The 27,199-nt window shown below is 39.9% G+C and overlaps 2 protein-coding genes across 9 annotated transcripts in view; one reads left to right on the top strand and one right to left on the bottom strand.

Annotated features, from left to right (window-relative positions):
* Positions 1-3,502, top strand: part of lnx1 (ligand of numb-protein X 1) — a 268,850-nt gene extending 265,348 nt beyond the window's left edge. For both annotated transcript variants that reach the window (XM_078547852.1, XM_078547860.1), the window contains exon 11: positions 2,512-3,502. In XM_078547852.1, coding sequence (XP_078403978.1) covers positions 2,512-2,647 — 136 coding nt within the window. In that variant the 3' untranslated portion in view covers positions 2,648-3,502. The remainder of the gene's footprint in view (positions 1-2,511) is intronic.
* Positions 3,503-3,707: 205 nt separating this feature from the next.
* The window catches only part of fip1l1a (FIP1 like 1a (S. cerevisiae)), a 97,819-nt gene continuing 74,327 nt past the window's right edge, over positions 3,708-27,199 (bottom strand). For 4 of the 7 annotated variants that reach the window (XM_078547868.1, XM_078547876.1, XM_078547888.1 and 1 more), the window contains exons 13-16: positions 25,550-25,605; positions 22,319-22,562; positions 5,776-5,934; positions 3,708-4,108 (exon numbers count right to left, since the gene is read on the bottom strand). In XM_078547868.1, coding sequence (XP_078403994.1) covers positions 3,961-4,108; positions 5,776-5,934; positions 22,319-22,562; positions 25,550-25,605 — 607 coding nt within the window. In that variant the 3' untranslated portion in view covers positions 3,708-3,960. The remainder of the gene's footprint in view (positions 4,109-5,775; positions 5,935-22,318; positions 22,563-25,549; positions 25,606-27,199) is intronic. The other 3 variants (XM_078547882.1, XM_078547899.1, XM_078547903.1) reach the window with 1 other exon arrangement.

Here is a 27,199-nt window from a genome sequence, read left to right as displayed (position 1 = left end):
GCCCACTAAAACTGCTAACACCAACTCCAATGCTAATTGGTTCAAGTATATCACAATCCCCTTCCCTGATCTCTACACCGACATCGTCTTTCTCCATTGTGAACATTGAATATATTCAAGCCAAAGTTAGACACATTTTTGATCGACGAGAGTCTAGGGTTATGGGGGGGCTGACAGGAAAGTGGAGTTAAGGTCACAATCAGGTCAGCCATGATCCTATCAAATGGCATTGCAGGCTCAAGGAGCAGAATTTCCTACTCCTAATTCTTGTGTTCTAGTTGAGTTTTCTGCACAGATCTAGTGTAATGCAGTTTTAGATTTTAGATGAGGAAAAAGCGAAAGTGGAGATATCACCTGATAGTCCTCTTGGTTGGATAATGTTGAGTTCCGCCAGACAAAAATAAATAAATTAACACCTTTCACATTTGCAGGACGTTCCAAAAGTGTTTCAAAGCCAATTTATTAATTTGAAGTTATGTAGGCAAACATAGGAGTCAATTTACACACAGCAAGGCCCCACAAATAGCAATGAGACAGATATTGAGATCAGATAATCTGTGTTTGGTAATTCTGGGAGACAGCTGAATATTGATAATGACACCAGGAGAAATTCTTTTCTCTTCCAATAGTGCCATGGGATCTTATGTCCACCTGAATAAATAGCCTTGGTTTAACATCTTAGCTTAAAGATGATACCCAAGACAAATTGAGCAGTGCTGAAGTATCAGTCTAGATTACCCTGGCAAGTCATGGAGTGGGGTTGGAACCCATGCTTTCTGGGGTTAATTAGACTTTGGATGATGGTGTAAAATGGGCAGTAGCGAATCACTCACCCAATATACACCCTATCTGATTTTCTGCTTCATTGACTTTAGTGCAAGGAAAAGAAAAATAAATTAGGTGTGGTGTATAAAAATAGGCACACAGTTTCTAACAAAATTGTTTCTAAAAACATACCAGAGCTTCAAAACAAACAAAATGTAGAATATTTAATTAATCCTACAAAAGAATGTAGCAAAAATAATTCCATATGTAAATAAAAGTACAACTTTATAGTTGAATAAATTACTCTGGTCAATTATTTTACAAAACTACAAGTCCATATCAAGTTTAAGAAAAAAAGGTTGCTTATAATTTCACCTCACTTGCCGATCAACTATACTTCTGTTAACAAAAATTTTTAGAACTGGAAGAGTCTGTTTATCAGTCTGCCTCAATTGGATTATCTTCTAATTTATTTCACAGTGGCCATTTGGAAGGAAAAGTTCTATCTAATTTACCACTTAACTCAATTTTAAACTCTACAATATTTGCACTTTGTTACAATAAACCAAAATTCACAAAGCTAATCCTTTTCACAATCTTAAACTTGGGGCATATTCCTGAAAAATGTGGGACACTTGCTTTTAATGGAAGGAAATGTTAAAATTGTATTTAAAAATTAGGTCTAACCCAGGGAAATCCCAATTAAACTCATAACTGTGCTTAACAGCACCCAGTTTACAGGTTTCATTCCTACTGAAAAGTGCTCGTCAGCAGTTGCAATGCCTGATAGCAGTTCTAATTTTAATCATCATTTACACCCCCATTTTGGCAACATTCAAACTGTACACAAGTGTTGCTTCACATCACAGAAACTATAACTATGCTTAAACCCAAATAACCTGAATAATTACTGTAGAAATTCAATGTATTCTCTTGTTTTTTTTTAAAAAGAATAATTAGGAGAAACTTCTGAACTGGAAGACAACAGGTACGGAGTAGCATGTAGATCCATAGACAGAATCTCAACACTGCTTTGTTACCTCTGCCACGGAAGATGGGCAGAGGTAATGTTTTTCCCGTTTGTTAGTCTGTAAACAATATGTCTCAAAATCTATGGATGGATTTCAACAACACTCGGTTTGTAGTTAGGGTATAGCCCAAGGAAGGACTGATTAATTGTTGGCAAGACGCAAATCTGGATACTGGAACTTTTTAAAGGTTACACTAACATTGGAATTTAGGGCAAGGATGTTGTGAATTGTTTTACTTCAATGCTGATTGTTTTAGAATGTTGTGGATCATCTCAGCTGCTGTGGTGGAATTTGTCACAGCTGTCAAAATGTGAGCAGAGTTTTCAGAGCAGCTTGTTGGATACAGATTGACCTGAAGCCTCTTCAGTGAGATGGAAAGCTCTTAATAAAGGATCTATTTTTTCAGCTTTGTAGTTAGAGCATCAGCTAGACAGGGAAAAGTCTCCAGGAAGAACTGCACAATTGTACAATGAGTTAATACAGTATTGGAGATATGCGCTCTACTGAGTACCTTCTTTACATGTTTACTTTGTGGTAGAACCACCTCATTTGATAGCCTACAAAATGTACCTCCATACCAGAACTGGAAACATTGGTTGCCAACAGTAGACCATCACAACTAAATTGCTGGTTTATGACTGAGTAAAGTTGGTTAATATTAAATTTCATTCAACTAAGAGCCATTGTGTAAACCTATGCTGTCTTGTTATTGCAGGTGTGGAGATATGATTTTGGCTGTCAATGGAAGGAGTACCTCAGGGATTAGTCATCCCTGTCTGGTGAAGATGCTCAAGGAAGCAAGGGGAAAAGTTATGCTCACTGTGGCATCCTGGCCTGGCAGCCGTCTCTAGACTAGATTACAGCAACTTTGTTGTCACGAAAAGAAACAAGTCAAGGCTACTGACTCAGGATCAAGGCAATGATATTGAAATGGCAATGTAATTCCTAAGTTATAAAACTTTGCTTAGAGTTCTGTGGAGTTCCCTTGATTTTTAAATGATATATTTTCTGAAGAAAAAGTCTGCATTAGTTTAAGAACTCAAAGGGGTTGGATATTTCAAAAAATGATTATAAAACTCAAAAATGCATCAATGCACCTCAGAATGTGCAACTTTAAACTGCTGGATGGGACTGACATGCTCACTAGTGCATTTCAGATTATAATAAACTTAAGTTTTGCTGGTGAATGGATTCTCAGTAACTGTTGTTTAACAAAATGTCATAGCATAAACTTCCAGTAGAACTAGGTGTCAATGAACAATGAGGAGCAAGTTTTTTATTTTACAAAAATAATTTGTGCAAGAATGGCTTATGGCTACAGTAAATCTTAGGGCCTCTTAAATAAAGAATCTTCTAGATGATTAATTGTAAGACTGGAAAATTTCATGGTAAATATTCTTCAAGTATCCTTGACATGGTATTTTTCCCTACTCTACCTAAATTGCAAATATAGTGGCCATATCAGTTTGTTGTACATTCAGGAAATACGTTATGATATTTACTCGTACTTATTTACTAATGATTCTTACTGCCAATATTTTACAGTATAGGTAAAATTTGTTACATGATTTGTACCTCTAAATGCATTAAGCCAGGGAGATTTCAGATGTATACTGAAGTGTTGCCCTCAATACCAAGTGAAATATCTTCATATTCCCTTAGTCAGCATGCATTAAATAAAAATATCAATTATAGTAATTCTAGAAGTGGTGCAGAAACCTGTGGAACAAAATGTATCATTACTTTTATAGCTGGACACAAACCCACCAGGATGTCAGGAGGAAATAAGAGTGCAACATGGATAAGCAACAAACTTGCTTAGCAAATGGCAGAGTAAAATTGATGTATCCTGCATAGAATCTTCAGGAATGCTAAATCGCTAATAAACAATTGTTAAAAGTAAAACATCCATTTTTAAACAAAAAAAAACAAATTTTATTAATCTTCAATAAACTAATACAAACATTGTAATTATGTTTTAATAACATAATAGATGCTTAAAAGCACCACATACTTCCAACAGTCTTTTGAAATAATTCTGAATTTCTGATTTCTGCAGAAATTCAGTTTAGTAGGTTACCATCACCTGAATGATTTTCAAGCATTTCCAACATTTTCCTTCCCTTTATCAGCAATATAAGCCAACAGGTAAGGATCCAGAGATCTAATTACTGCTAGCAGCTTCACTGGGCTCTGGTTCCTGGGAAACTTCCTCATTGGTTTCTTTATCTTCCTTGCTTCGCTTAGATTTCTTGTGTTTGTGTCGTTTGTGGCCATCCACCTCTTCACTGTCATGGCGCCGTCTGCTGCTGCTATGGGACAGAAATTATTACTGTCACTGTGATCTACTGTAGCAGGTATTTATAGCTCAAATCATGCCTTTCACACAGATCACACTTACTATGAGATGACAGGATGCCAATTCAACTCCACAAATTTCAGATTGTTAATCGACTTGACAACAAAAGAATTCAGAGCTGGAACTTTCTGGAGCATGGTTCGAACTCAGTAATTGCTGAATGAAATGCAATTTCCAAACTGAAGCCGAAAGTCAGCAGCCCACCGCCCACAAGCAATTGGAAAATCACACAATCACAGAATTTTAACGGTACAGGAGGAGGTCATTCAGCCCATCGTGTCTGCACCGGCTCGCCAAATGAACATTATGACCATGTGCCGTTGTCCTGCCTTTTCCCTGTACCCCTGCACATAATTTGAATAGAAACAATCATTTAATGCCCTCTTGAATGCCTCGATTGAACCTGCCTCCACCACTTCCAGGCAGTGCATTCCAGACCCGAACCACTTGTGTGAATAGGTTTTCTCTCACGTCACATTAGCTTCTTTTGCAAATCACTTTAAATCTGTGCCCTCTCGTTCTTGATCCTTTTACGAGCAGGAACAGCTTCTCCCTATCTACTCTGTCCAGCCCACTCATGATTTTGAACATCTCTATCAAATCTCCTCTTAGACTTCTTCTCTCCAAGGAGAACAGTCCCAACCTCTCCAATCTATCTTCGTAACTGAAGTTTCTCATCCCTGGAACCGTTCTTGTAAACCTCTTCTGCACTCTCTCCAACGTGTTCACATTCTTCCTATAATGTGGCACACAGAACTGTACACAATACTCCAGCTGAGGTCTAACAAGTGTCTTATAAAATTCAGCATAACCTCCTTGCTCTTGTACTCTGTGCCCCTATTAATAAAGCCCAGGATACTACATGCTTTATTAACTGCTCTCTCCACCTGTCCTACCACTTTCATTGATCTATGCACATATTTACCCAGGTCTTTCTGCTCACTGGTGTACTGCCTGTAATTTTCACATACACAGTACATGGAAGCTCTTACCACAGTGCTTTCCTTTGCCATTTCTTCTTTTATAAAGGAATTAATCAGTATAGTGGGTTAGGCTGTGGCCTTTTAATGTTGGGGTCTGGATTCAAATCCAAATCTGATAATGGGATGAAAGGAACCTCTTTTGGCTGAAAAAGTTCTATATGAGTTGAGTATGGGCAATCTAGTTCCTAGTCAAAATGCACCTGCTGTATAAAGTTAATTTTGAAAAACTGGCAATTTCACTCAAAAGTAACAGAATGGTTGTGGTGAGAAGTGGAAAAATAAAGGCATACTTTTGTAGTAGACTGCTCTACTGAGGTTGGTTCAGAATAGGGGCACCTTAACACTGCATCTGGCTGTATTGTAACCCAGGAATCCATCAAGTGGGAAGGATTTTGTTCCATGTCACCAACATCCTTCACCTTGATCAGCATAAAAATAAAGTAAACCATGATTTTAATCAGTATTTTAACACCATATTTGGCTGCAAATATTTTAGTGCCTTTCTTGTCTGTTCATCCCCAGATGCAGCAGAATTCTCAGCTACAGGATGGGAGTACTATGCAGCTGCATTTTAAAGAATATTAAAAATATATATAGGTCCACTGGAAGAAGCAATTTGGTGGCTAAATTTTGTTACCTTCTAGAAGATTTGTGTCTCCCCCCTTCTTCTTTGTCCCGGTGTCGGCGTTCCTTGTGCCGATCTTCTTTTTCCCTGCTAACTTTGTCCCGATGATGGTAATCACGATCATAGCCTTTATCGGATGAGTAGTCTCTGTGCCTATACCGACCTTCTTCACTGTGGGCAGAGAAAAACAAAGTTTTACATCTTCAAATACTTACAACTTTCGAACATGACAGAGAAGACAAGGTTCTTCTATTTAAATATATAATAGGTGTACCTCCTTTTCACCGCACTGTACAAATGCTATCCTTTGCAGTAATTTCCAATTTCTATCAAACTTATTCATGCTCATTCCATAGCTGGTTAAGCTATACTTTTATTGGGCTGAGATAGTTCATTTACTTGCATTCATTAACATCTGCTCAAAAGACAAGAATGGCCATCAGCCAAAGGCCTGAATCCACAATTTCAGGCTTTTGACAGGCTGAGGCGATCAAAACCTTTCAGATGGATTCAGTTATTCTTCAGGGAGCAAGACAAAACAATTATTAGTAGAATTAATAGGAAAAAACAAAGTAAGCAGTCACAGTTGGTGTTGCACTGTTAGAATACCATACTAGACAGGCCTATTAAAATCAACAGCTTAGATTCAGTTGCCAAGTCAGACCCATTTTCAACATCGCAATTTTGGTTAAAGAAGCAAAACTGTTGGGCTACACATTATGCCTTTCTTAAAAAAAAAAGTAGGGTCTTCACTAAAGTGACCCAAAAATAGGTTCAAAAGTCCCTTTTATCGATTCAAGGCAAAGCAATTTGATGATTAAAGTATTTTTGAAAGCCACAATGCTGAAGCAGATAGAAAAGCAAAATTAAGCACATTTATGCAACCTGCCTAGCAGGAACATTGTATTGGTACAAATGAACACAACAACAAACTTGCATGCAAAGAGTAACTGCTGTTAAATCCTCGATTTCAGATAGGGACATAAGATCATGAGAAGCAGGAGTAAGCCATTTGGCCCATCGACCTTGCTCCATCATTCAATACGATCATAGCTAATCTAATTGTGGCCTCAACTCCAATTTCCTGCCTGTCCACTATAATCCCCGACTCCCTTGTCAATCAAAAATCTAACTAACTCTGCCTTGAGTATATTCAATGACTTCTGCTCCATTGCTCTCTGGGGAAGAGAATTTCACAGATGAACGACCCTCTGACAGAAGAAATTCCTCTTCAATGTAGTCTTAAATGGGAGACCTGTTATTTTTAAAAGACATTTAAGAGATGACAAACACATTTTTAAAAAAAGGAGACTATTTTAAAAGAGCTACGAAATATGTAGTCTCTCGGGTCCAGATGGTCAACCCTGGTCAAAATTCTGCAATTCCAGAAATGGTAGCGTGGCTATGATTCATAGAAGTAAAACATGTTTCAGACATCAAGAATGCTCAATATTTGAATACTGCAGGAAGATGATTTGTAGGAGTCGGCTTGCTTAGAAATAACATGCGGCTTTGAGCATTCACAAAAAAAAAAGCTGCCAAAGCTATAAGTTAGCCAAGAGAAGCAGTCAACAGCATTCCAACACTCGCTGAAAAGGCATTTCCTCAATTAGCAAAATCAAACTATATATATTTCCTATGACAAATGCTTTTAGTAATATTTAGTCATTAATACATTTATTAGACATTAGACCATTAGTGCTGACAGGAAAGCAATAGTTTACTGATTATGCAGCATCTTAATGCTGGCAAGAGAATGACATTTCAACTTTCTTTGGAGGAAATAAAAATTCATTAGTGTGGCATAAAGAGCAAGCAGAAGAAAATATTGAAATAATTCATAGGAAGATACAAATCTCAGAACAGAATATCAAGTTACAATAGTTTAAGGTTATTAAAAAGCAAACAGATCAAGATCAAATATATCTCAACACTATTATCATTATAGGTTTAATAGCCATAATGAAGGAAGGGAAAATAAAACATTGTGAACCACAAGGGCCAGATCTTTTTATGTATGTATCTGCTTGCAGCAAATGGCAATGATAAGGATTCTGGTCAAAAATGCTATATGACTGGATTACTTTCACTTATTTGAACAAGCCATTTTTTGACGCCTGGCTGAGATATTCAAAAACCTGCTCATCTTTGCACACCTTCTGCATAGGTTAGGGGATCTCTGGTGAGTTTGTTTCTGGGCTTGGCGGTATCAGTCATACACATCACAGATACAAAGGCATATAGATGAAAGAAAGGGAGAGAGAAAGGTAAAAATGGAGTAAGAAGGAGCTGAAGTGAACATAAGTAAAAATGAGCAGAGAGAAGCGAAGAGGAGTTTCTTCTTGCCTCTGATGAATAGCAATTGGAAACACATATTTTTCCCAGAAAGTAAGAGTAGTCTCTTAAAGTTTTGAGAACCCTTTTTTACTTTACAAAATGATATTTTGTACAGTTGGCTGGCATCAGGCAATGCCCTCTTTCACTCAAAGTACAAGGGCCTTCTCCCGTTTCCCCACCAACCACACCAATTAAAAGACAGGCCTCTCCTATTCAAAAGTTAACATCTGATAAACTTTAAATAACTTAAATTTGGATTGTCGTACTCAATACAACACACTGCCACCAGTTGCAGAAAGGTTCAAGCCATTTGATAAATACCATATTGTCATTTTCCATGGTAATCTGGATGTGTACTAAAGATTTAAACGTGAGTAAGCAATGGGAGACTTTGTCGAGCACTCCTTCTGTGACTACAAAATTCTTAATTTCAGTCGGACAATGTGGTAGTTCAGGGCACAGTGCAGGTTCTGATCCTTACCACTGTTCTATAGTCTAAAACAGACAGAAGTTTGCAGATCGTTGTAATTTGAAAATCTACTGAAATAAGTACCACATGACTGTCATTGGGCAAATATATTATACACATTATAGAAAGATGGATATATTTGTATTACTTATCCATGCTATCGAAATTGCTTAAGAGGCAACTAACTTTGTTCTGCCTTTGCCAAAACTTCAATCTTGCCTATATCATTCAAACATATTTTCAGCCCATCTCCCACCTATTTAAAACACAAGTTTTCTTACTTTTGCTTAACCTTCTCTCATCCTTCCAGAGATCTTTTCTAGTTATTCACATGCATTTCAAGAAGATTTTTCTTGCTTCCCACAATGGTTTTGCAGTTCTTGCTAAAGCTGTCATTGAGGATTTTGCTCATAGCCAAGTATTTAGTCACCTGTACCTTGAACAAGTTGCCACTCCATGGTTTGGACTGGGTGATCCATACTAGTCAGTGTCAGAACTCAGCATCAAAGCCATGTCAGAAACAGCCCATTCCAGATCAGTTTTTCCTTCAGTGACAAAATTTTTAACTCAATACCTTCAACTTAATATTTATTTAAAGGCTTACATTATACAAAGTGTTAATTGGCTAGGCACAACTATAAAGATTCCACCTGCACTGGGTGGTGTGGGTGGGGGCTAAAACGGCTGAAAGTAGTTTTTTTAAAATTGAGCAATTTAACTAAACATATTTGTACAAGTTACTCTTCCCACTTTTGCACCGTTAGTTCTGGAGTGCCCCAGTGATCTATCTTTGGTCCCCCATTTCTTATCTACATACCGCTCCTCCGAAACAACGTCTGAAAACACATCAGGATACACATTAATGCGGTAACACCCAGCCCTTCTTCACCACTGCCACTCTCGACTGCTCCACTACCTCTGATTTGTCACGCTGCTTATCCAATGAGCAGAAATTTCCACCAACTAAATACTGGGAAGACCAATAATTGTCTTCAATTCCTGCCACAAACTCCGTTCCCTAGCCACTAACTCTATCCCTCTCCGTGGTCACTGTTTGAGATAAACCGGGCTGTTCGCAATAAAAGCAGAAAATGCTGGAAAAACTCAGCAGCTCTGGCAGCATCTGTGGAGAGAGAAATAGAGTTAACGTCATGTCCATATGACTCTTCTTCAGAGCTGTTCACAACCTTGGCACCTTTTTTACCCTAAGGCGACCCCATATCCTTTCCATCATCAAGACTGCCTACATTCACTTCTGTAGCACTGCCTGTGCTCGCCCCTTATGCAGCTCATCTGCTGCTGAAATTCTCAATCAATACCTTTGTTACCTCAACTTCAACTATTCCAATGTTCCCCTGACCGGCCTCCTAGCTTGCAACCTCCGTAAGCTCGAAATCACAAAATACTTTGCTGCCAGTTTCCAAATTCAAGTGTTGTTCACTCATCATTCCTGTGTTTGCTGACCTACATTGGTTTCCAATCTGGCAATGCCTAATTTTTAAATGCTCATCCTCATTTTCAAATCCTTCCATGACCTCAACTGTCTCTACATCTGTTAACTCCCCTAGTCTTATAACCCTCAGATCTCTGCACTCCACCTCCTGGCCTCCTACCTCCCTGATTTTCTTTCTTCCACTGTTGGCAGCCATGTCTTCATCTGCTAAGGCCTTAAATTCTGGAATTCCCTTCCTCAACCTACATGGCTCTCTAATTCTTTCTCCTTCTTTAAGATACTCCTTAAAATGAAGTTTTTGTGACCTGCCTTAAAATCTCCTTGTGTTGCTCAGTGTCAAATTATGTCCGATAGCCACTCCTGTGAAATGTTGGAGATGTTTTACTAAGTGTTATATAAATACAGATTGTTGTGATTGTGTCGGTGGCTTTATGGCTACTACTACTACTACAAACCTCATTGGGGAAACTATTAAACCAAAAGAACCAAATTTACCAAATGATCTCCAAAGAAGAAATTACCAACAAGATTTCATGTTTTGTAACTTCTACCCTAACACTAATCAGAACCGACATGAATTAAACATGAATTAACAGGCGAATGAAACTTCAAATAAAAAGGTAAATTTCACAATAAATAGTTGATACAACAAAGATATGTTTTACACAACCATAAGCATTCCCCTTCAGCATGTATAGCATCACGTAGCTAAACAGTTCATTAATATGCTGTTGCTTATTCACATAGGGTAGGTCAGGAGTCTCATCCGATAATAGCTTTCATTCCCTGAGTTTCATAGGTACGAGCTGTTATCAGCAGGGCACACTTCTACAAATCCTCTCTCCCTTGGGTCACCGACAGTTCTTCTTGATGGTGTAGCTTTCCTGAGTTCCTTTTCAACAGGCCAACGGTTCTCAGTTTGGCCACTTCCGGGAAAACACCCAGTGTCTCCAGTCTATTCACACAGCTTTCTAGGTGTCAGGCATTTTTTTAGCCACCTCGCACATTGGCAGAAAAGGGGACCGAAGCTCTTGGAGGCAAACAGAAAAACTGACTTCTTCCCGAGTGATTTGCTTCTTCTCCTCAAGAATTTGATGGGTTGCTCTTCCTTTGCGTCTGCAACTCCTCTGCTTGTATCTCTCCTTTGGGTCTGGCCACACAGCATTTGTATCTCAACTTCCTGTTGGTACTGCTTCCAGGTCAAGGGTCACCAGGTCACACAGACCAGCATTTTTTATTATCCAAGAAAATTACAATTGATCCCTTTACAATTGGTGTAAACTCTTAAAAGTCCTTTTCAAACATTCTTAAAAACAATCAGGTTCCAGAGATCTTTTAAAGAAATTACAAATTTTCCTTACTATACTTTTTTGGATCAAACGTTGTCACACGACCCATCTATATTTGAGTAAATCAGAAACTATGAAACCAAGGGCCACTACCTCTTGGATACTTTTGTAAATGTGATACTCTGGAATTATTATTTTGAAATTATTTTGTAATGCAATATTGTCACCCTCTAGCTGCATGATTTTTAAGGGGGAAGCGATGGCGTAATGATATTGTCACTGAACTAGTAATCCAGAGGCTCAGGGTAATGCTCTGGGGACCCGGGTTCGAATCCCGCCACAACAGATGCTGGAGTTTGAATTCAATATAAAAATCTGGAATTAAAAGTCCAATGATGACCATGAAACCATTGTCGATTTTTGTAAAAACCCATCTGGTTCACGGTGTACCTTTGGGGAAGGAAATCTGTCGTCCTTACCTGGTCTGGCGTACATGTGACTCCAGACTCACAGCAATGTTAGGCCGCAAGCCACTCAGTTGTGACAAATCGTTACAAAGACACAAAAAAGGAATGAAACTGGACAGACCAACCGGCATTGATCTAGGCACCAGAAACGACAACGGCAATCACAAAATTGGGAGAGCTGTCTCACAGGCTAGTCAAACAACAGCCTGACATTGTCATCCTCACGGAGTCATACCTGACAGATAATGTCCCAGACTCCACCATCACCATCCCTGGATATGTCCAGTCCCACCAGCAGGAAAGACCCAGCAGAGGTGGCAGCACAGTGGTATACAGTTGGGAGGAAGTCTTATGGCATCAGGTCAATCATGGGCAAGGAAACCTTCTGCTGATTGCCACCTATCGCCCTCCCTCAGATGAATCAGTGCTCCTTCATGTTGAACACCACTTGGAGGAAACACTGAGGGTGACAAGGGCGCAGAATTGGGGACCTCACTGTCCAACACCAAGAGTGGCTCGGTAGCACCACTACTGACCAAGCCCTAAATGACATAGCTGCTAGACTGGGTCTGCGGCAGGCGGTGAGGGAACCAACAAGAGGGAAAAACATACTTTACCTCATCCTCACCAACCTGCCCCAGATGCATCTGTCCATCACAGTATCGGTAGGAGTGACCTTGTGGAGACGAAGTCCCGCCTTCACATTGAGGATACCCTCGATCATGTTGTGTGGCATTACCACCGTGCTAAATGGGGTAGATTTCGAACAGATCTAGCAACTCAAGACCGGGCATCCATGAGGCGCTGTGGACCATCAGCAGCAGCAGAATTGTGCTCGTACACAATCTGTAACCTCATGGCCCAGCATATCCTCCACTCTACGATTACCATCAAGCCAGGGGATGAACCCTGGTTCAATGAAGAGTACAGGAGGGCATGCCAGGAGCAGCACCAGGTATACCTAAAAATGAGGTGTCAACCTGAAGCTATAAAATAGGACTACTTGTGTGCCAAACAGCATAAGCAACAAGTGATAGGCAGAGCTAAGCGATCCCATAACCAATGGATCAGATCTAAGCTCTGCAGTCCTGCCAGATCCAGTCGTGAATATGGTGGACAATTAAACAACTCACTGGAGGAGGAGGTTCCACAAATATCCCCATCCTCAATGATGGAGGAGCCCAGCACGGTATTGCAAAAGGTAAGGCGAAGCATTTGCAACAATCTTCAGCCAGAAGTGCCGAGTGGAAGATCCATCTCGGCCCCCTCCAGAGGTCCCCAGTATCACAGATGCCAGTCTTCAGCCAATTTGATTTCACTCCACATGATATCAAGAAGCAGCTGAAATCACTGAATACTGTAAAGGCTATGGGCCCTGACAATATTCCAGCAATAGTACTGAAGACTTGTGCTCCAGAACTTGCCGTGCCCCTAGCCAAGCTGTTCCAATACAGCTACAACACTGGCATTTACCCGGCTATGTGGAAAATTGCCCAGTTATGTCCTGTGCACAAAACGCAGGATAAATCCAACCCAGCCAATTACCGCCCGGTCAGTCTACTCTCCCTCATCAGTAAAGTAATGGAAGGGGTCATCAACAGTGCTATCAAGTGGCACTTGCTTAGCAATAACTTGCTCAGTGATGCGCAGTTTGGGATCCGCCTGGGTCACTCAGCTCCTGACCTCATTACAGCCTTGGTTCAAACATGGACAAAAGAGCTGAATTCCCGAGGTGAGGTAAGAGTGACTGCCCTTGACATCAAGGCAGCATATGAACAAATGTGGCATCAAGGAGCCCTAGCAAAACGGGAGTCAATGGGAATCGGGGAAAACACTCCACTGGTTGGAGTCATACCTAGCACAAAGGAAGATGGCTGTGGTTGTTGGAGGTCAGTCATCTCAGCTTCAGGACATCACTGCAGGAGTTCCTCAGAGTAGTGTCCTAGGCCCAACCATCTTCAGGTGCTTCATCAATGACCTTCCTTCCATCATAGGGTCAGAAATGGTGATGTTCACTGATGATTGCACAATGTTCAGCAACATTCACTACTCTTCAGATACTGAAGCAGTCCATGTCCAAATGCTGCAAGACCTGGACAATATCCAGGCTAGGGCTGACAAGTGGCAAGTAACATACGTGCCACATAAGTGTCAGGGAATGACCATCTCCAATAAGAGAGAATCCAACCATCGCCCCTTGATGTTCAATGGCATTACCATCACTGAATACCCCACTATCAACATCCTGGGGGTTACCATTGACCAGAAACTGAACTGGACTGATAAATACTGTGGCTACAAGAGGAGATCAGAGGCTAAGAATTGTGCGACGAGTAACTCACCTCCTGACTCCTCAAAGCCTGTCCACTATCTACAAGCCACAAGTCAGGAATGTGATGGAATACTCCCCACTTGTCTGGATGAGTGCAGCTCCCACAACACTGAAGAAGCTGGACACCATCCAAGACAAAGCAGTCTACTTGATAGGCACCACATCCACAAACATTCATTCCTTCCACCACCGACTCACAGTAGCAGCAGTGTGTACCATCTACAAGATGCACTGCAGGAATGCACCAAGGCTGCTTAGACAGCATCTTCCAAACCCATGGCCACTGCCACCTAGAAGGACAAGGGCAACAGATAGATGGGAACACCACCACCTGAAAGTTCCCCTCCAAGTCACTCACCATCCTGACTTGGAAATATAGCGCCATTCCTTCACTGTCGCTAGGTCAAAATCCTCAAACTCCCTTCCTAACAGCACACATGGGAACATCATCAACTGCAAGTCCCCCTCCAAGCCACACAGGATCCTAACTTGGAACTATACCACTGTTCCCTCACTGTTGCTGGGTCAAAATCCTGGAACTCCCTCCCTAACAGCACTGTGGGTGTACCTACACCAAATGGACTGCTGCGGTTCAAGAAGGCAGCTGACTACCGCCTTCTCAAGGGCAACTAGGGATGGGCAATAAATGCTGGCCCAGCCAGCGAAGCCCACATCCCATGAATGAATATAAAAAAAAGTTGTACCAAATTTTAAGACCACAGAATGACCATTTACAGCAAGAAGGCTACAGCAGAAGTAGATCAGATATGGTACAATAAAACAGAGTCTTTGGTCAGATTACAATGCTGCGATGATGTGATACCCATGTCTCAGCTCATCAGCTGCTGAAATCCTCATTCATGCCTTCATTACTTCTATTTCAATGCATTCCTGGCTGGCCTCCCAAATTCTACCCTCCTTAAACTTGAGGTCATCCAAAGCTCTGCTGCCCATGTCTTAACTCGCAGCACGTCCTGTTCCTCTATCACCCCTGTGCTCGCTGGCCTATGCTGGATCCCGATCAACCAATGTCTTGATTTTAAAATTCTCATCCTTGTTTTTCAATCTCTCCAAATCCCTCTTCCTATTTCTAATCTCCTCCAACTCCACAACCCTCCAAGATATCTGCTCCTTAATTTCTGGCCTCTTGTACATCCTCAATTTTAATCGCACCACCATTGGTGGTCATGTCTTCAGATGCCTAGGCCCCAAGCTCTGGAAAACCCTCCCTACACCTCCCTGCCTTGCTACCTCACTTTTCTCCTTTAAGACACTCCTTAAAACCTCTCTTTGACCAAGCATTTGGTCATCTACCCTAATATCTCAATGTGATTCAGTATCATACTTGTTTGATAATGCTTCTGTAAAGTGCCTTGGGATATTTCATTATGTTAAAGGCATATATAAGTTGTTGTTGCTGATGAGCAGCAGAGATTATACTCCCAATCAACTAACATATTAAAATAATGTGGGTGAAAAAATTTAAGTAACTAGAAAGTTTTTCACCATCATCTTAGAATCAATTATACTGAACGCATAGTAGGCTACAGGCATTTTTAAAAAAATGATAAATGTGATATTTTGTGAAATACTTAAAGTAGAAAGCGCTCACTGGTGCTCCCTGCTAGAAAATCAAGATACTGTGAAGGTGAAAGCAAAATACTGCAGATGCTGGAGATCTGAAATAAAAACAAAGTGCTGGAAAAACTCAGCAGGTCTTGCAGTAACTGTGGAGAGAGAAACAGAGTTAACGTTTCAAGTCTAATATGGCTCTTCTCTGGTACTGCGAAGGTCTACTAGTCAGTGCCTCTTCATTTGCTGCAAATCAGCATTTCAGTTATCAGTGTTGAACGTTACAGAAAGTCACAGTTGGGAGACTAATTTTTGTTGTAAACTGTGCAATATGAAGTTTGCCTTGTGCATCAAGCCTTCATGAATATCATACAAATTATTATACGTGCAAAGCTGATTCTATCCCTGACTATTCCTGGATTGTGTGACATAATTTTGAAAGAATTGCTCGTTGAAGGGGGAATTGCGGCTGCTTATGTGGTAATCCATTAACTGAAAGCACTAAGAGCGACATGAGCAGGGACTACATGGTAGCAAAAAGACTAAACACTGTAATGTTAAAAAGAGTGTAGCAAATTTTGAAGCTTACAGTGCCTCAAAAATAAGACATAAATGCCTAAATGAAGTCTTCTACTTTAATTTCAAAACTACTTTCCCACCTACCTCTCTCCCTATACCCCATTCTACCCTGCTACAATCTCAAAAATCCAACAATGTGAAATGAGCAGGATGCATGCCCAAAGCAACAAAGTCCAAAATCTTAATAGGTCAAAGTGAAGTCAAAGTTCCTGGGAATGTTTGAAATATCCTCGATGAATGCATCTGTTCCGACATCAGCTCAATGTGGGCTCTGAATTAATCGCTCCAAAAAACAACTAAGTTTGTAGTCTTCACAGCTTGCAAACAGACCATTTGCAGCTCAGTGCTATGAATTAGTCACAATAATGCCATGCATCTGGGATGAGGTTATGCAAAGCGTACATCTCAGTTAGGACCACTACACTTCCCCCAGTCACACTTCCACTGCTTATAGGCAGCAATTTTTAAACTGTACACACTCAATCCAAATGTTGTCACTATACCCCTGCATTCACGGATGCAGGCATTTTTAGAAGGGTCTGTGGTGTGCAGTGAGTCACAGAAAATGTTAAACTTTTACAATGAATAGATGTTCTAGTTCATTTTAAATACTTTGTTACTTCATGAATGTTAGTTTAAATATGAAAAAACAGCATTTGGGTTTATCAACCCCTAACTTCCATCTCCAGTTTAGAGGTAATTTCTTTCTCTAGAGCCCCCCCACCTCAGTTGACAGAGGCACTTAACAGACTAGATGCCACCTCACCTACAGGGACACACTCTTTCTTTGTTTGTCTCTCATCAGTGTCAGTCCCAGCTGCATTCACTGGCTGCCAATTTGCCCAGAATCAGGCTCTGTACCTGATTCCAATTTTGTTACAAGATCAGCAATTCTCACTTGCAGCATGCAACATCAAGCCTACATTTTCTAGCTTCCTACCCTTCAAACCTGTAAAACAGGAGTTAATCTAATTTTATAAAACTGGGACAGATAGATTTTTGTTCAACAAGAGTATCAAGAGATATGGAACCAAGGTGGGTGCAATGAAGTTTAGGTACAGATCAATCATGATCAAAGTACAAAATTGAACTTCTGAAATGGCATTATGGCGTGCCTCTCTAGCACTCTTAGAAATTGCTGTTAGAAACCATTCATGTCCAATTCATATAGCAGCATTATGCCACTTTAAAAGGGAAACAATGTTGTTGATGCTTTAGATTTTTGGGTAAATATAGTGTAAGTTCAAGCATGTCATTCGGCCCTCTCTAGTTTGTCAAACCATTCATTCAATTTGATCATGATTGATCTGTACCTCAACTTCATTGCATCCATCCTGGTTCCATATCTTTTGACACTCTTACTGAACAAAAATCTATCTGTCCCTGCTTTCAAAAATTCAATTTCACCCAGCAGCCACAGCCTTTTGGATGAGCGAGTTCCACATTTCTGCTCCTCTTTAAGAGAAAAATACTTTCTGATTTCACTCCTAAATGGCTAGTTCTAATTTTAAGGTTATGCCCCTTTGTTCCACCTGAGGAAATAAGTTTCTCTGTAGCTACCCTCTTGAAACCCTTTATTAATTCAAGCACCATGATTAGATCTCCTCTCAATCTTTTAAACTCAAGAGAATACAACTTTATGCAATCTGTCCTCAAAATTTAACCCTCTTAAGCCCTGGTATTATTTAGGCAGATTTGCACTCTACCCACTCCAAAACCAATACTTCTTTCCTCAGACTCAGTGCCCAAAACCAACAAAGGACACCAGATAGGGGTCTGACTAAGAGACGTTTATATGTGAAGCATCTCTTCTATATTTCTGGAATTCTAAGCCCCTTGGGTAGACTGCTCCGTTTTTGATTTACATAATTTAATCACGCTTCGGGCTGGATTTTGTCATGGACTTCAGGACCTCACCATCGGGACCAAACGGGGGGTCCAGTACCATACTTGCCAGGAGCGAGACCGACAAAGCAATTTCTCCCCAAAGTGGCCTCCTAATTGGCCACATCAGGCTGGATCCCAATACTACTGAACTTTTTCAGAAGACCTGCAGCTCTGAAGCCTTGGCAACCCCACCATGTGAGGTGAGTGCTCAGAGTTAAGTCAGGGCCCATGAGGCCTCATTCAGTTACGCAACACTAAAAACAAAACAGGATATAGACTGGTAACTCAAGTGGGATGATGGGGAATCCCTTCTTTACAGTCCCCTCTTTGAGGCACAGAGCCTCTGGCTCTGAAAGGCCCCATCCGGCCTACCACAGGGAGGCTGTCAGCATTGAGCTGGCAGCCTCTGCACACGGCAGGGGGCCCCTCTGCTGGCAAAGCTGTAAGATTGTCCCTAATTGGATCTTTAGCAATGCAAATTGGCTGCCTGCCTCCTTGGAGCAGGCAGTGATTCACTTCCCAGCCTGCCTCTAGGAAAGTTCCCTGGCAGCGGGGATGGGTCAAGAAACTGTCCTGGCACAGCACCCCTTATCTTTCTGGGCACATTGCTATTAAGCATGCCATTCTGGAGCTGGGAAAATTCAGCCCTTTCAGACTCTACCATATGAAAAATTACCATCTTGCCATTAATTACTTTTGTTGGGCTGTTTTGTGAGCATTCTTCAGGTTTCTAAAGGTTACATTTTGGAAAAAAAAATCCAACCACAATCCAAACATTGATCATTGAAAATCAAAGGTTGCAAAATGCACCTTTGAGGCATTACAGCAGTCATTTTAAGGCAGAAACAAACTTGATCAGCTCCTCAAGATTTGCTACACCTGCCAAAAAACTGCAGAGCCTCAAGTTTATATTGTGAATCTCATTTATTATCCTTAAAATACCTTGAATCCCGTTTTCCTCTTCTTAGTGTGCTCACTTCAGTAAAAGGAGACGATATCCTGACATTTCTATATTAATCTTTCTATTTTACCTGACATCTGGAGCTCTTTTCCACCTTTTCTCTTATTTCAAACCCAGCTTTTATGAATTAAGGGCCTCTTACATTTCTTCCCCAAGACATGTGGCAGCAGCTCTGGCACAGATGGTAAATAATTCAACTTCATCCAAATTGAGCCCTCCTCCCCCATTTAGAATAATTTTGGCATCAGCACAGAGACTTTTCTTGGGCTGGTAGTCATTAAGACTCATTTTGGCCAGCTATCAGTGACCAGCCCTCCTCCTGGCCCCTGGAAGTTGCCCGACAAACAGATGTCCTATGTGCTCTAGTTCATTATGCCTTCACAGTATAATTTGTAACACACGCATAGACACATACACACACACACACAAACTGCAGCAATCTTCACGCTTCTACAATAAAAAGTACAAAATGCCTCACACCCTATTACTTGTTTTATTTGTACAAACATAAAACAGATCTAATGGGGTGTAACCATTCAAATGAAACAGTGCAGACGTGTACAGGCTTATATTGAACCTAAACCAGGTCAGATTCCCTAAGAAATCTCTGCATATTCTTCAAGTTCCTGATACAGGAAATGATATAATGATAGTGTGTTGCTCTTAGATTCCCCAATTACAAATACAAAACTGTGAAAAACAAAATGAACAGAATTTAAAAGCCTAAATGGAAAATATAGGGAGACAATAGAGTAAACAAGTTGGTAATCAAAATGAGTTTTCATAATCTGTGAACATTTATAGAGCCGAATGCTGAAGCCTTTATATACATACCACAATAACAATTCTGGTGATGGACTGAAAGCCTGTTACAGCAGATGGCTGCAGGCTTCAAGTCATAGGGCTGTACATTTCTCCAACTCCTCTGTCACTGCTTGGAAATTGTCCCAACACTGGTTGCTGGTTAGAATACCCCATTTTAATGAGATCCTCGGTTAAGCAGAGAAGCAAAACTAATGCTGCATTACTGCAGACCTGGCCACACCACCTCCTCATTAATAGCAACACATTTGTATTCCCTTTTTTAAATGGCTGAAAAAAAATGAAATACTTAGTTCTTTAGATAATAATTTTAAAATATTTTAGGTTTTGTAAAATTATTGAAGTTTTGCATTCTATGACATAGCATGGTTTATTTTGTATTATTTGGAGAATATCCCAGTGTGGGTATTTGAAACCAATTCATTATTAGAATCGAGAAACACACATTGTTAAAATAATTCAATAGGATAGATAGAGAAACTATTTTCTCTGGTCACAGACCCTAGAACAAGGAGCAATGATCTTCAAATTTGGGCCAGGTCATTAGGAATGAAATCAAGAAGCACTTCTCCACACAAACAGTATTGGAAATCTCGAACTCTCTTTCCACAAAAGGTTATGGATACTAAGTCAACTGAAATTTTAAAGGCGGATTGATAGATTTTTGTTAGGCAAGAGTATAAGACAATGAGCATTGAAAAATGAGCAAAGTCAGAGTAAACAGAGTTAAGGTACATCAGCTATGGTCTAATGACATGGCAGAAGAACAGGCTTGAGGGATTGAATGACCTACTACTTCCTGTTCCTATATACTTAGCAAGAGTGGAATTCTAGGTATTTACTAGTTCTCTTCAATTTTAGGGTGCTCACTCCAGGGACTTGGAACACAAATTCCAGGCTGAGCATGCCACATGTAAATTTGCACATTATAACAGACACTACACTTTTAAAAATACTCATAGGCTGTCAAGTGTTTTGGGACATCTTGTGGTTGTGAAAGGCACTATATAAATGAAAGTTTATTTTACTTTAAGGATGCTTCACAGTCTAAAGGATTAACTTGCAATTTTGAAATGTTAATACAAATGTACATGTGAATTTAATACCCAGCAATGAATGGGTCGACATACTCCTGCGTGTTAAACAAAAGATTCATATATTGCTTTACCATTTAACTACCTAGGGCAGGCACATTGTCACCATAGTATAAATATAACCTTTTGTGACAATATGTCTACACCTATGTAATATTTTGTACATACCATAAATGCCCCCTCATTTATCCAACTGCATCCATAAATTTTTTAAATGAATCTCTTACCTCCAGGAACAAAAAGGTTATTTACAAATTGCACAGAGATGAAATGTTAATGAAACTACTTATACAAAGCTCATTTTTAAAAATTCATTCATTCATGTGGGCATCTCTGACAAGACCATTCGTGTATTTCCCATCCCCAATTGCTTTTGAGAAGAGCAGTCATCATCCTGTAAAAGCACATCATTAATTCATCTTTGAATCTAACTATTTTCCTTTAACTTTCTTCCTTCATTCCCCACAGGAGTTGCTCACACATCCTCTCCATCAGGAAAATGTAAGTCATTCAATTGCTCAAACCTGTTCTACAATTCTATTAGATCATAGCTGATATGCACCCCAACTCTATTTACTTTGCCATTGCTCATTATCATTTGATATTCTTATTTAACAAAAATCTACCAGACCATCATCCATGAGCAGCAAAGTACAATGGTGCAACCAAAAGCAACTGCATCCGCCAGTCTGAGATGTCAATGAAGTATGCCGGGAATATGTCGTTGATGGACTATCTCAGTGAAATCTATAGTTTTCTCAAATCTTCAATAATAGCTCTGGTGCTATTTTAAGCTAGTTATTTTGCCACCCATGCATCTATTTTGTAAATTAAGTATCATGTCTCTTTAACAAGTGATTGAATTTTGCACTCCAAATCTAGTTATCGGAAACCAATAGAGACATAACTGAAACATTAAAAAATACTACTACGCTGGATGCTCTGGCCTAATTGGGAGGATAGAGCATCACTAACCTTCCCTTTGTTACCAGTCAGCAGCTCAATCACTACAAGCCATACGGTCAGGCCTGATGTTCAGCAGTCAATCCATTAAAGATACAAGGGCAATGTCATACTACTCATTTCACAAGCTCACGTAAATTAAAATAGAATTCAGCACAAATGAACACAAAAATCATAATAAATTGCGAAAAAGCAGACTCCTCTCAAATTAACAGACTCAGAAGTTGAAAGATAATTGATTAGTATACTTTAGGTGAATGATACATGGTAAATAGTTGCACTACAGATACTAAGTACAATAAATATCACAAATGATTTTTAGTAACTCACCCATTATAAACACTTGAACTAGGACTGCGTTCGCGCTCTCGCTCATGGTCCCGGTCTCTGTCCCGATCTCGTTCTCTCTCTCTTGTGCGCTCTCGTTCACGATCACGCTCCCTTTCCCTCTCTCTCCGAGGGTAATAATCCCAGTGCGGTTGCTGTTGCTGAGATGATTGTTTGTTGTTGTTGTCAATTAAGGTACTCCAGGAAGAGGAAACTGGGATATTGGGATATGTCAGATTACCATAATCTGAAAGACAGAAATGTGAAATAAGAAATATAGTACAATCGTTGCTATCTTCCATTCTCAATCAAGCAATATGGAAGCATATTGACTAAAGTAATAACTAAAAGCTGAGTTCAAATTCATTAGCCTAGTGTTTGCAGTAAAAATAATAGTGCTGTTATCAGCACTAAACATGGCAGAAAATGTTAGAGCTTGCCAATTCCTGTCAAAGTGAATTTTTATTGGCCTGGTAAGTCATAATAACTTCCAAGCAACCTCTCTGGCACAAGGATAAACAGCACAGAAAAAGGCCATTTGGCCCAATCAGTCCATGTTGACGTTTAAGCTCCATTTAAAAACTTCCTGTTATCTTTCCTCAGCTAAATCCATCATCGCAATCCTCTAATCCCTTCTCCTTTATGTTTGCCTAGCTTCCCTTAAAAACATCTATACTCCCTGTGGTGGCAAATTCCACATTCTCACAACTCCTCAAAAAAAAGGTTTTACTTTCTTAATTCCATATTTTGTCCATTTTTCCTGCTTTCTGTTTGTAACTTGGCATTGAATTAAATACTCCAACTGACACTTCTTGCTTTAGACTCTCATGTCTCAGTAAAGGAGAGACCCCATTGCTTGTCCTGTTCCCATATGTTCAAAGTTACCTATGGAGAGTGGAACACTATTTTGGATTTCTAATTACTATAACTTTCAGTGAGGGCAAGTGCAACAAACAGCTAGCACTATTCATTTGCTACTGCCTGCAAAGTCTGGGCAAACAAACCTGATAATATGTGGGGTAGCACCAAAATAAAAAAAAAATGTTTGTAAAGGTCCATTTGTACACTAATATTTTTTAGGGCAAGGAAACTGTGTGCGTGCACGTATGTGCGTGCGTGCGTAACATAAGAAATAGGAGCAGGAGTGGACCACACGGTCTATCAAGCCTGCTCCACCATTCCATACGATCTTGGCTGCTCTTGGGCTTCAACTCCATTTCCTCGCCTGCTCCCCATATCTCTTAGACACCAAAAATTTATTTATCCCAGCCTTAAATGTATTCAACGATGGGGCATCCACAACCCTCTGGGGTAGAGAATTCCAAAGATTCACAAAATTTTGAGTGAAGTAATTTCACCTCATGTCAGTTCTAAATGATTGGCCGCTTATCCTGAGACTGTGCCCCTGTTTTTAGATTCCCCAACCAATGGAAACAATCTCTTAACATCCACCCTAACAAGCCCCTTCAGAATTCTGCAGATTTCAATTAGATCGCCTCTCATTCCTCTAAACTCCAGAGAATATAAACCCAATTTACTCAGCCTCCCTTAACCTAGGGACCAATTTAGTGAACCTTCACTGTACTATCTCCAATGCAAGTATATCCTTTCTTAAATGTGGAGACCAAAACTGTACAGAGTACTCCAGGTGCAATCTCACCAAAACTGCACAGCTGTAGCAAGACTTATTTATTCTTGTAATCCAATCCCCTTGCAATAAAAGCCAATATGTAATTTGCCTTCCTAACTGCTTGCTGCACCTGCATTCTAACTTTCTCCATTCCTTGTACTAGCACACCCAAGTCTCTTTGAACATCAACACTTACAAGTTTCTCACCTTTTAAAATATATTCTACTTTTTATTCCTATGACCAAAGTGAAAATAACTTTGTACTTTCCTGTATTACACTCCATCTGCCATCTTGTTGCCCACTTACCTAACCTATTTATATCTCTTTGCAACTTCTCTTTCTACCTAGTTTGATATCACCAGCAAACTTAGATGAAGAGGCAGAGAGTAATGTTTCTAAGTCATTAATATAGATTGTAAATAGGTGGGGGGCGAGGCTGTGTGTGTGTGCAAAATATATATAAGTACACATATATACACACACATTATACCAGGCCAACTTAATTGACTGCTAGTGGCCTCTGAAGTAGCCTAGAAAGTCACTTAACTGTAAAAAATGTCAACTGAACTACTCACCACATTCTCAGGCAAATAATAAATAGGAAAAGGCAATAAATGCAGCCTCACCATTAGCACCCAGATCCAGAGAACAATTTTAAAGATACACATGCATAGTAACAATCATTAAACAAGACATTGTATATAACCTAAAAAATGTATATACATTTCTCAATGATTAAATGCATACAGATCTTTAAGTCAGAGGGAAGGAAGTAATTCCATTTCACTTCCAATGGAAATGTTTAAAGCATATTTAATTTAAATCATGTGATGACATAATTTGCATACTGGTTTGAAAGGACTTTTGATACCAACTAATCAAACTAGTATGTTCCTTACAATTACAGCATAGAAACAGGTCACTCAACCCAACCTGTCCTTCCCAGTGTTTATTCCCCAAATTAGTGGTAGTCCTAATCCCATGTACCTGCTGTTCCCAAACCCCTTCACTAACCTATTCAGCCACTTATCTAATATATTTTGAAATGTTGATATACTCTCTGCTTCAACCACTAATTTTGGTACTTTGTGTAAAAATGTTTCTCCTGCTCTGTGCCCTAAATCTCTTCCACTTAATCTTATATCCATATCTCCCTTGTTTTAGATCCCTCAACCAAAGCAAAAAGCCAGTTTCTATCGACTTTGTCCACTCCCCTTAAATTGCTCCTTAATCTCCTTTGTCCACTTCCTTTAAATTGCTCCTTTCTCCTTTGTCTGATGAAACAGCTCTAATTTCTTATTTTATATTTCACACCAGGCAGGATCTTAATTAATTATTAATAAAAGGTATAGTCAACAAAAATGTATAGTATCAAAAGTTTGAATCAATCAGATTCAATAGCTCTTCCATGTCAGCAGCCCTACTGAAATTAAACAAAAATGCATTAAAAACTGAAAAGGTGATATAGGAGGTCTTCACACTTGCATTCACTTTAATTTCCATAAGAAAAATCTCTGAACATAATGTTCGTTAAATAGTGATAAGCATTTTTTTCTCCAATAACTCAAAATGCTGACTAGGCAAAACTGCAGGATACACTTACCATTAGTTGTATAACCAAATGGAGCAGTAGTACGGCTGTTATATGTTGGAGGTCCACTAAAAATCACAAGAACAAAACCATGTTGTTATTCACATAATGTAACAGACGTCATGAAAAAAAATACAGATGCAACAGAACATTCAATATAGCAGTACAAGTTTATCTCCAGATAAAAATGTCATCCTTAGAACTGCAGACTTAGGAACTCAATGGCACAATCGGACGAGCAAACTGTCCTCTCACTTCGGAATCCAGCTTAGAATAGTGGGACCAATGTTCTCTTTTGTAAATGGCCATATGTGTCATTTTTTTTTTAGGGGAGGCGGTGGCATAGTCGCTGGACTAGTATTCCAGAAACCCAGGATAATGTTCTGGGGCCCCAGGTTCGAATCCCGCCGTGGCAGATGGCGGAATTTGAATTAGTTAAAAGTCTGATGGTGACCATGAAACCATTGTCGATTGTTGTAAAAACCCATCTGGTTCACTAATGCCCCTTAGGGAAGGAAATCTGCCGTCCTTACCTGGTCTGGTCTACACGTGACTCCAGACCCACAGCAATGTGGTTGACTCTTAAGTGCCCTCTGAACTAGGGCAACTAGGGATGGGTAATAAATGCTGGCCTAGCATTATGGCCACACCCATAAACGAATAAAAAAAAATTCAAGGGATGTGGGCATCGCTGGTGAGGCCAGCATTTATTACCCATTCCTAACTGCCCTTGAGGAGGTGGTGGTGAGCTGCTGTTCAAGTAGCATTAACTTGGTTTCTAGTGGACACAACCCAAAGCAAATGATTAAATTGGGAATCTCCCTCGGATAGACCCAAGTATGAATGAATGATGACTGGCAAGTGTGCATAGGCTGATTCATGAGTTTCATCATGTTCTGATGAAAGGTCATCGACTTGAAACGTTAGCTCAGTTTCTCTCCACAGATACTGCCTGACCCGCTGAGCTTTTCCAGCCATTTTTTGTTCTTATTTGATTTCCAGCACCTGCGGTATTTTGCTTTTGTATTACGGTTCACGAGTTAATGCATATCTTAGTTTATACATAATATCCAAATAGCATTGCAGAGGTAGCCTTAGAGGAGGAGTACCATGTCCAGCTCTCATACAATTCATATGCAGCTGCTGATTTGTGAAGCACATTAGTCCATGTGCTATGTTCCACCAGTCCTTACTATCACTGTTCTATCACTATCCTCCTCACAGTTCACAACACTTCCAAGTTTTGTGTCATCTGCAAGTTTTGAAATCATGCCCTGTACACCCAATTCTGTACTGACCTCTGGGGAACTTCACTCTAAACCTTTCTCCAATCCTGAAACCAACTGTTCACCATTACTTTGTTTTCTGTCACTCAGCCAACTTCCATTTCCATGCTACTGCTGCCCCTTTTATTCTATGGGCTACAGTTTTGATGGAAGTCTATTATGTGGCATTTTACCATCCGCCACATCAACTACATTACCTTAACAACTCAATCAATCAGTTAAATTAACCTTTAACAAATCCATGCTGGCTTTCCTTAATTAATTCACATTTGTCCCAAGTGACTGTTAACTTTGCTTCAGATTATTGTTTCTAAAATCTTTCCCACCAGAACCAGATCCAGCAATGCAGCCCTCCTTGTTGGGCTGGGATCGTACT

Source organism: Cetorhinus maximus, chromosome 1 (genome assembly GCF_964194155.1).
Source record: "Cetorhinus maximus chromosome 1, sCetMax3.hap1.1, whole genome shotgun sequence".
NCBI classification, from domain to species: domain Eukaryota; kingdom Metazoa; phylum Chordata; class Chondrichthyes; order Lamniformes; family Cetorhinidae; genus Cetorhinus; species Cetorhinus maximus.
The sequence above is the reverse complement of the archived record's forward strand: the minus strand, read 5'-3'. Positions and strand labels throughout refer to the sequence as shown.